This window comes from Protobothrops mucrosquamatus, unplaced genomic scaffold, assembly GCF_001527695.2.
Source record: "Protobothrops mucrosquamatus isolate PMUCROS unplaced genomic scaffold, P.Mucros_1.0 scaffold2680, whole genome shotgun sequence".
Lineage (NCBI taxonomy): Eukaryota > Metazoa > Chordata > Lepidosauria > Squamata > Viperidae > Protobothrops > Protobothrops mucrosquamatus.
Window position 1 is genome coordinate 450081 of NW_015388727.1, and position 9861 is coordinate 459941.

A 9861-nucleotide genomic window follows, 5' to 3' on the forward strand; every position below is an offset into this window, starting at 1 on the left:
GTTGGAAGGGACCTTGGAGGTCCTGTAGTCCAACCCCCTGCTCAGGCAGGAAACCCTATACCATTTCAGACAAATTGTTGTCCAATCTCTTCTTCAAAACCTCCAGTGTTGGAGCATACACAACGTCTGGAGACAGGTTGTTCCACTGGTTAATTGTTCTCACTGTCAGGAAATTTCTCCTTAATTCTAGGTTGGTTTTCTCCTAGATTAGTTGCCATCCATTGCTTCTTGTCCTCCCTTCAGGTACTTTGGAGAATAGATTGACCCCCTCTTCTTTGTGGCAGCCCATCAAATATTGGAACATTTGCTATCATGTCACCCCTAGGCCTTCTCTTTGTTAGACTAGACATACCCAATTTCTGCAACTGTTCTTCCTATGTTTTAGCCTCCAGTTCCCTAATCATCTTTGTTGCTCTTCTCTATACTCTTTCTAGAGCCTTAACATCTTTTTTATATCGTGGTGACCAAAACTGGATGCAATGTACTTGATTTATTAAATGAAAAATTAACCTGGGTTTTCAACACATACTAAGCCACAAGAGAGACCTCAACATCCCAACCAAAAAAGCAAACCAAGTTTAAAACCAACCAAGCTTATCTTTCAGTGCAAATATACCTGTCTGACCTAAGCATTCTATGGCTAGAAGGTGGTCAGATGGTGGCCCACAGAGTTCTGTTGGGTCCTAGAAATGCTTTCAACACTTGGACTCTTAACTCTGTAATCAAAGTATTACATTTTTTACATGTGCCAGGAATGTCCTCAAGGTATGGTCAAAAAGGCAATATGATGGATGGGATGATGCAAAGAAAGCTCAGTTTACCAGCTTCGCTGAAGGGTGCAAAAGGTTTAAAGCAAGCAAACATAGCATTGCACTTCCAAATGCTCTTCTGGTTAGGATTTGATGAAGGTCCCTCCTAAATAACTAGAGGCCGTGTCCTAGTATTAGATTCCTGAACAGATAGAGACTTCCACTAGCTTTTTCATGGACATGAGATGGACAATGATGCTAAGTTCCTGCTCAACAAGACAGGTTCGGAAGGATCAGGAATGTAGGAGAACCTACATCTCTTATTGTTCAGTTATAATGCCTCAACAGGATTTAAGTTTCCTTTATTGCAACGGTTCTCAAATCATAAATCTGAGGATCTTTATTCATAGCACAGTGTAAGTATAGAAAGCCGTTGGTGTTCAGTCTGGCCTTTTTTTTTTTTGTGGTTGTTGTTGTTATTCTGTCTTGAGGCTGCAAAAAGACAAGATCAGAATTTTGCCTTAAATTCACAGTGGACAATTGCTGACACCCGGAATAGCCACCCATTTCCAGAAAGATGGATTATGTCCTTGGCCCCGACTTGTGACGGCCTGGAAGGTGAGCAGAACCTGCATTTTTACACAATCCTGCTCCCAAACAGTTTTTATACCTTAATTTCTTCTCTGTCACATTAACGTACAGGGGGCTCGTGCGAGCGCGCGCGCACACGCCCTCACGCATCTTGGGTCTATCTTCTGAAAAGCAGGCACAGTATTGTAAAAATAGCACAGCATTTCAACAGCGTGTACCAGTTGCACCCCGGAGAGGCCAAAGGGAAAGCAAATGGTTTTCCTGGATAAATGCTGCATATTTTAAGGCACGCCAAAAAGGGATGGGGGGGGGGAAATTTAATTTTTCCATTTCTAGACTTCGTCAAGCTCTCTTTCCTTGGAAATGCTGAACGGTTAAACCCTCTTTCCGTAGGAGTGATGGATCCTTTCTTTTCTTTCTTTACTCTATTTTCTTCTTCTCTTTTTCATATTTAAAATTTCCACTCTTAAGAGAAAAAAAAGGGGAGGGAGGTTTATGAGGATGGACATCTGGAAATATTTAAAAAAAATAAAACCTCAGCTCTCACGTTACGTTTTATATCCGTAGATACGAGTAGGTGCAGTGTATCGACGTATATAAAAGAAAGAGGATTTTCTTTCTCCTGATTTTTTCTTTTTTAAATATACGGGTAAGTATACTAGCACTATAAATATACTGCAGTTTTGCGTCCTTTACGCCCGTTCGTCCTTCTACACCGCTTCTTACTAAAGCAGAATTGGAAAACAACCTGAAATAATTCCAGAAAAGGGGAATAAAATAAATCAAAGAAGTCTGTCTTGTCATGCAATGCAGTAGGCATCCGATGGTACTAAATTCTTATCCAATCTATTTACAATATAGCTGGATACATTATTTTGACACGGGTTACAGTGTTTTGTCACAAGGGATCGTTCCCCCCCCCTTCCCGGTGGTTCTTCGCCCTCGTCGGACAATCCCTCATGTGGTCAGACGTGGGTTTCGATGAAGGAATGTGTGTGTGTGAGCAGAGAGGCCGTAATGGTGAGTTCAGAAGCTCCGTTCTGGGCTTTCAAAGCACCGCTGTACTCACAAATGTCCAGAAAAAACTCATAGTTCTTTGTTTTCCATTCTTTGAATTTCTTGGACGTCAAGTTAGGTTCGTGGAGCAAGTTGTTGATCAGGGCCAGATCTCCTTCCTTGGCCTGTTCAAAAAGAGAACATTTCAGATGCAAAAAAAAAAAAAAAAAATCAATACTAGGAACAACATACGCCAGAAATTATGTGGAATTAAATAGCAAGAGCACTTAGACTTATTTACCGCTTCACAGTGCTTTACAGCCCTCTCTAAGTGGTTTACAGAGTCATCCTCTTTGCCTCCAACAATCGGGGTCCTCGTTTTACCGACCTCGGAAGGGTGGAAGGCTGAGTCAACCTTGAGCCTGATCAGGATCGAGCTCCTGGCAGTGGGCAGAGTCAGCCTGCAATATTGCATTCTAACCACTGAGCCACCAAGGCTTCCTTCCTTCTCCTCATTTTCCTTCCTTCCTTCCTTCCTTCCTTCCTTCCTTCCTTCCTTCCTTCCTTCCTTCCTTCCTTCCTTCCCTTCCTCCTTCCTCCTTCCTCCTTCCTTCCTTCCTTCCTTCCTTCCCTCCCTTCCTCCTTCCTTCCTTCCTTCCTTCCTTCTTTCCTTCCCAAGCAATAGCACTTAGACTTATATACCGCTTCATACTCCTTTACAGCCCTCTCTAAGAGGTTTACAGAGTCAGCCTCTTTGCCCCAACAATCTGGGTCCTCATTTTACCGACCTTGGAAGGATGGAAGGCTAAGTCAACCTTGAGCTGGTCAGGATTGAACTGCCAAACTGCTGGCAGCTGGCAGTCAGCAGAAGTAGCCTGCAGTACTGCACTCTAACCACTGCTCCAACATGGCTCTTGGACAGCTTCATCTACCACCCTCAAGTCATCAGCACTAGGATTAGTCTGCTCCACAGCAGAATACTGTGTCCCTGTATGGCTCAAAGGCTGCCCTACTAGTAAATTAGACACCAATAAGTTATAATCCATGAGGATTATAAATGGATGTATTAAAACCACTCTGACTTGCTGGCTTCCTGTTCTGAGCCATATAGCACTCCCAGCCTTACAAAGGCAAGATGCACTAGTGAGAGTAAAGAGCAAAACAACAGCTCCTACCGGTGCATGACAACCGTCTTCATTTATCAGCCGGAAGGCTCAAATCTAAGAAGTCCCCACTGGCACTTTCACAACATCTGCCCAACAACTTTAACCTCGGTTCACAATGGAAAGCCAAACGGGTCCAGACATAGGAAGGCAGATAAATGGCCCCACGCAAAAAGTGTCATGCTTTGAACTACCAAGCCTGCCTTAGAAGATACAAGTCGTAGATCTTAGAAGGTACAAGTCGTAGATGCTCCTGTTTGACTTAAGGAGAACGTCAGAAGAGAAGAATTCATGGCTCTCTAGAACAGAGTTCCTCAACCTTTCCGGCTTTGTGGACCAACAGAGGGGGGAGGGGATGGTTCCACGTGAGCGGCGGGCAAACGTATGGTTCCACGTGAGCGGTGAGCTCCATTTGTGTGAGCAGTGGGTACCTGCACTCAGTGCTCACACAAGTGGGGATGCACGTGTGCTCGCCCAGCACTTCCATACCCCAGTTCCGAAGGGCTCAAGGCCCAGTAGTGGCCAGTAGTGGCCCAGTCAGGAGTTAGGGACCCCTGCTCCAGAAGATTGCTGTTGCCTCCTTCCTATGGCTGGGAAAGAGAGAGTAACAGGCCCAAGGTCACCTAACTGGCTTCCTGCCTGAGGCAGAACTAGAACTCACACTGTCCTGATTTCTAGCCTAGTATCTTGACTATTATACCAAACTGGCTCTCAGTTATGCAATTACATTGCTTCGTTTCACAAAGATTTCAGAAGTTTCTATGATTTTGTAGCCCTCTTCATATTTTCCTTCTTTACCATAGCAGAAAAAAGAATTCATTAAAAGAAGAAAAGACAAAATAGCTTAATAACTCCATTCTGTGACTAGCAGTAGTATTGGGAGCCTTCCAGCGAATGGCTTGAGGATACGCGATCTAATCAGTGCTTTGACGTGTGTGCGATTTATGGTTCATTATTATGCATTTAATTTTCAATTTCAGTTTTGACTTGATATTATCTCTGAAGGTAACCAACTGAGGCCAGGGCGAGAAAGACCCTCCCTTCAACTTTGAAAGAAAAGAGAAAGAAAAGAGACTGGGTGGGGAAAAAGTAGAAGAATGAGATTAAGTTGACAAATAATTCCACTCAAAATAAGGAGTTGAATCTAACATTTAGATCCATCTGGGGTGAAATCAACAGCATCTGGGGCGAAATGGGTGAGAGAAGCAAGCAGAAAGATGAAAGAATAACATTATGTTATTATGTGAAGGAAAAGAACAGGTAGAGCTGGAGGATGGGGTTAAATGAGTCATTAGCCTAGAGTCTTTACATTCCCACAAATAAGTCCAACCCCTCTTGCATTTTGTTGACTGTCATCATGCCCCAATTTAGTATTGTACGTTAGTTGACCAGATTCTTGTGTATAGGTTTCAGCAATAAATCTCCTGAACTGGAACTTGTGTGTGATCCTGATCCTTTATGCCTGATGTTACGCTCAAGTCTCACCCTTTTCTGTCTTAGTGTCACAGTGCTTCCCCCAGGCCATGATAGAAATGCTCTTTCACTATTTTAACGAAAGCAGCAAGATCTTGTGAACATGCATGGGTCACATTTTCCTTCCCCTGCTGTAAAGATTTAGAGATGGCCACTAGATGGAGGATTGGACTGTCTACATTCCTCTGATTCAGGAGTAAAACAAACCCTCTTAGTTGTTACCATAACAAGCTACAGCCCCTTTCACAGAATCTACTACAGGGATAACACATTCTTACTTTTAAAGTACTCTTCAGTACTCTGATGCGATGCAACTTTTCATTGATGACAGGGTCATTGCATCTCTTTACGAAGGACCTCCGGAATTCTTGCTTGGTGGAAGGACGTTGCTCTCCAAAGGCTGACAAACTGGCTTGCTCCAAAGTCTTGTAGAGTTCATGAAGGCCATCTGTGCTCTTCCTTCGTTCTTCTACTTTTTCTAAAGAGAAGCCAATCTGCTTTAGAAGCTACATATTTATAGTGAAGGGAGACAGAGCAAAATTAAAGATGTAATCCTTATTGTGCAAATAGATATTGTGTAAATAAGAGCCATGGTAGTGCAGTGGTTAGAATGCAGTATTGCAGGTTCTACCAACTGCCAGCAGTTCAATCCTGACCTTCCATCCTTTTGAAGTCAGTAAAATGAGAACCTAGATTGTTGGGGGGAGGCAATATGCTGACTCTGTAAACCACGTAGAGAGGGCTGTAAAGCACTGTGAAGCGGTATGTAAGTCTAAGTGCTATTACTATCTCTATTGTGGTCCCAATGAAATGTAAAAATAACACCTATTAAAGAGCCATCTTCCAACCTATCTGAACTCTGCAAATGAACTAAACCAAACAACCCCATTTCAGAGGTATAGCTGGCTCTTAATCCATTTCAAAATCCTATTTGAAGTCATTGACAGTGTCATGAAATATAAAATCTAGACTTAAAGTCCTATTGTCTACCAATCGTCCTCAAATTACTACCACAATTGGGATCAGAATTTTCATTTGCTAAGCAAGGGGGTTGTTGAGTGAATCCACCCTTTTCCTGCTCCAGTTGTTAAGTGAAGCACTGCAGTTGATAAGGGAATTATGCAGCTGTTCAGTAAATCTGACTTCCCCCATTGATTTTGCTTGTCAAAAGCTGGCTGGGAAAGTCACAAATGGCAATCATGAAAATCTCAAAACTCTACAACCATCATAAATACATACAAATTGCGAAGCATCAAATTCCGATCACGAGAGCATGGGGATGCTTGCGATGCTTCTATTGTAAGTGTAAGGACTAGTCATAAGTCACCTTTTCCAGTGTCATCATGGTTGTATGCTGTACGTTGAGGACTGCTTGTATTCAGAACTTTCCAGAATAGCTGGAAAGTTTTGACTCTTCAAATATTGCTGATTGGACAGCATGGACAACATGATAAATGGGTCTTGCAGTTCAGCAGTATGGCCATAGTCTCCCCACCTCTTTGCTAGGAAACGTTTAAGTAGTTTCTATCTAATCCAGTGGTTCTCAACCTTTTTAATGCCGCGACCCCCAACCGGTCGTAAGTCGAGGACTACCCAACCGGTAGTAAGTCGAGGACTTTCCCTGCCCAGGAGCGCCGCACATGCGTGGTTCCGCCCCCTGCGCTGGTCGAGGCGTAGCTGGCAAGCGGCAGAATTGGAGCAGGCCGACCACCAGCTGGCCCAGCCCAAGGGAGGTAAGGCACCCGCCGGAAAAGGGGAAAAAATGGCAGACAGCCTTGCTTGGCGACCCCCATGAAATGGTCGATCGACCCCAAATGGGGTTGCGACCCATAGGTTGAGAACCGCTGATCTAATGAGTGAAACTTGTTAAAGAGGGATCCAACTAGAAGTAAGGAGAAATTTTCTGACAGTGGGAACAATTAATCAGTGGAATAGCTTGCCTCCAGGAGTTGTGGGTGCTCCATCATTGGAGGTTTTCAAAAATAGACTGGACAATTATTTGACTGGGATAGTATAAGTCTTCTGCCTTGGTCAAGGAGTTGAATTAGAAGACCTTTGAGGTCCCTTCCAGCTCTACAGTTCTATGTTCTGTGTTCTATCTGTTCTATCAGATATTTTGTTGACTCAATTAGCAATGACCCTATTTTTTTTACCAATACTAGAAATTGTTTCATGCTGACTGCTGAGTTCACCTAATCCAGAAATATCTACTCTGACTGGGGTTAATGTTTCAAGATCTCATATAGAAACCTTCTGTAGTTCTTCTGCCTGTTAACGGAGATGGCATGTTTTGACATTTGGCACCTCTGCATGAGGAGCAGAAGCCTGGTCACTGAGCTTCACCACTTCCATCACTCACACGATCAGCCATTTTAACCTCTTACCATCTTCACACAAATTACTCGGCTTTTTAATAGCCAATTCCTCTTCCAACCGCTCTTCAGTGATCCCACTCGTTTTTACTCGCCCTTTGATTCGGACGTCTCGATTGCGTGGAAGGCTTTGACTTCTTTGCTTCTGGGGCCTAGAGTGAGAATTCTGACCTTTGTAGCACTCGACCAATGGGAAAGGACCATCCTGATCGTGGTTGTGGCGTCTCTGGACGGGTAAGGTGGCTTGTCGCCGCCTCTCCGGCGACACCCCAAATCTCTCATTCACATAGTCTGAGTCAGTAGGAACAGTCTGGAGAAAATGGAGTCCTGAACTGGTCAGTGGCGTCTCTATAAGATCCTGCCACGAACGCCGTTCTCTGTAGGGGGGTCTAGAACCTCCTGCAGAGTGTGTGTTCCCTGCTGGATCCTGACGGGATTCTTCTGCAGAAGAATGGGAATAGGTTGATTCACTGGAGAAGTGTCGGCCGTGTTTGGGCTCAGGGAATGGACTTGACGAATTCATCTAAAAAGAATTAAAACACCCCATTGTAAGATATAGTTATGGGAAGACGGAACCATGCAAGATAGACTCTTCAAGGTAAAACCTTTTCTTTCCCTCAATAGGCTGTTACTGCTTGTTGCAGAGTTGCTTCCATGTTGCTAACAGGATCTCTCAAGTGTCCTTCCTCAACCTCGTGGCCTCCAGATATCTTGAGACTACAATGCCCTGGATCTGAGTGACCCCCTGGCTGGGAATTCTGGAAACTGCAGTTCCAAAATGTCTGGAGAGAAGTAGATTTAGCAAAGCTGTTTTAAAGCTTCCCCTCCCCCCAAGTTATGTGAATGGCCATGAACTGAACTGAAGAAGCTTCTTGGATGAGCAGCGAAACGTTTTCAAACAAACAAAACCTAGGAAAGTCCAGTTAACGTTTGGGGGGGGGGAAAAAGCACCTTTGGGACATCCAGAAAGGGTTAAGGTTTTGAAAGGTTTGCATTTCACAACTTGCTCGACTTACGGAGGGAGTCCGGTGGTAGGAGTCACAAAGCACGATGGGTCCTTCTTGCTTCAGCATTAATGAGTTGTCAGTGTCTTCCTGGTCACTTTCACTCCAATAATCTGCTAAAAAGAGGTTTTCGTTTTGTACTAAAATGTATGGTTTGCTAGGCAAGATTTCCCAAAGGCTGCAGAGAAGTTGGATGTTTTCAGCCACCTCTTTTGAACAACTAATTCTCAGAACATTGCCTTGTGCCTAAGTATATTCACCCATGTAGTATGGCTGTATTACTATTATCCTTCTCATCTTTTCTACTACTTTCTCTTATTGGTATCATTATTATGATTATTATTCTATTGCTTTGCATGTATACTGAGAGCTTCTGCACCGGAAGCAAATTTGTTGTGTGTTTAATCACACTTGGTGAAATAAAGTATTGTATTATTCTATTCTATTCTATTCTATTCTATTCTATTCTATTCTATTCTACTCTACTCTACTCTACTCTACTCTACTCTACTCTACTCTATTCCTTTCTCTTCTCTTATTCTATTCTATTCTATTCTATTCTATTCTATTCTATTCTATTCTATTCTATTCTATTCTATTCTATTCTATTCTATTCCTTTCTCTTCTCTTATTGTATTCTACTCTACTCTACTCTACTCTACTCTACTCTACTCTACTCTACTCTACTCTACTCTATTCTATTCTATTCTTACCATCAAGGAAAGGAGTCTCACCTTCATCTGGCCGAATATCCTTGTCATCAGGTGTGTAACCAATGGCAGCCAGGCCTAGACGGTTCATCCATCTATTGAAAGATTGTTAAAAAAGAGAAACAGATTCCAATGGCTTTAAACACTTCTTATATTAAGCAGTGAGTGAAAAATTTTGGCTCTCTGAAGTTGCTGGCGACGATACTGGTTTTACATATTCATTCATTCATTCATTCATTCATTCATTCATTCATTCATTCATTCATTCAATTTCTTTGTTATTAAATTTCAACTAATTATTCAACTTTGATTATTCATTTTATTCAATTTCTAGGTCTGCTCCTAGTATCCTCCTTTTCCCCCCTCTTTAACAGGGTTGACTTAAATGTTGGGAAATTGCATTCAGCAGCAACATTTGAAGATCCGGCTGCAGACTGATAACCCTAAAGCACGAATGGGGGAAAGTAAAGTGAAATTGAAGACGCAGAAAAATGTGAAAGTTGGAGGCAAAGAAAATCTTTGTAAGGCGTTGGTTCTTTGAAAGAGAAGGGTGTAAGAGGAGTGTGTGTTTGTGATTGTCTCCATCCAGAGGTGAAACACCTGACGTGCATTTGTTTAGTTTTATTCCTTCCTTGAAAATTGCGATTTGACCATTACAGCTGACGCATTTTTGAAAAGCAAAGGTACTTGCAAAATATCCTCTAAGTATTTTTCTGTGATTTGATAATAAGATGACATGATTCTGCTAATCTCTCTCTCTCTCTCTCTCTCTCTCTCTCTCTCTCTCTCTCTCTCTCTCTCTC

The 9861-nt window shown here is 42.7% G+C and overlaps 1 protein-coding gene across 1 annotated transcript in view; it reads right to left on the bottom strand.

Moving 5' to 3' along the window:
- Nucleotides 1–2040: 2040 nt before the first annotated feature.
- LOC114923264 (connector enhancer of kinase suppressor of ras 2-like) overlaps nt 2041–9861 on the bottom strand; it is a gene marked incomplete at its 5' end in the record, with an annotated part of 27167 nt that continues 19346 nt past the window's right edge. Inside the window, 5 exons of the mRNA XM_029285997.1 lie at nt 2041–2521; nt 5251–5450; nt 7357–7867; nt 8361–8464; nt 9083–9153. Coding sequence (XP_029141830.1) covers nt 2306–2521; nt 5251–5450; nt 7357–7867; nt 8361–8464; nt 9083–9153 — 1102 coding nt within the window. The remainder of the gene's footprint in view (nt 2522–5250; nt 5451–7356; nt 7868–8360; nt 8465–9082; nt 9154–9861) is intronic.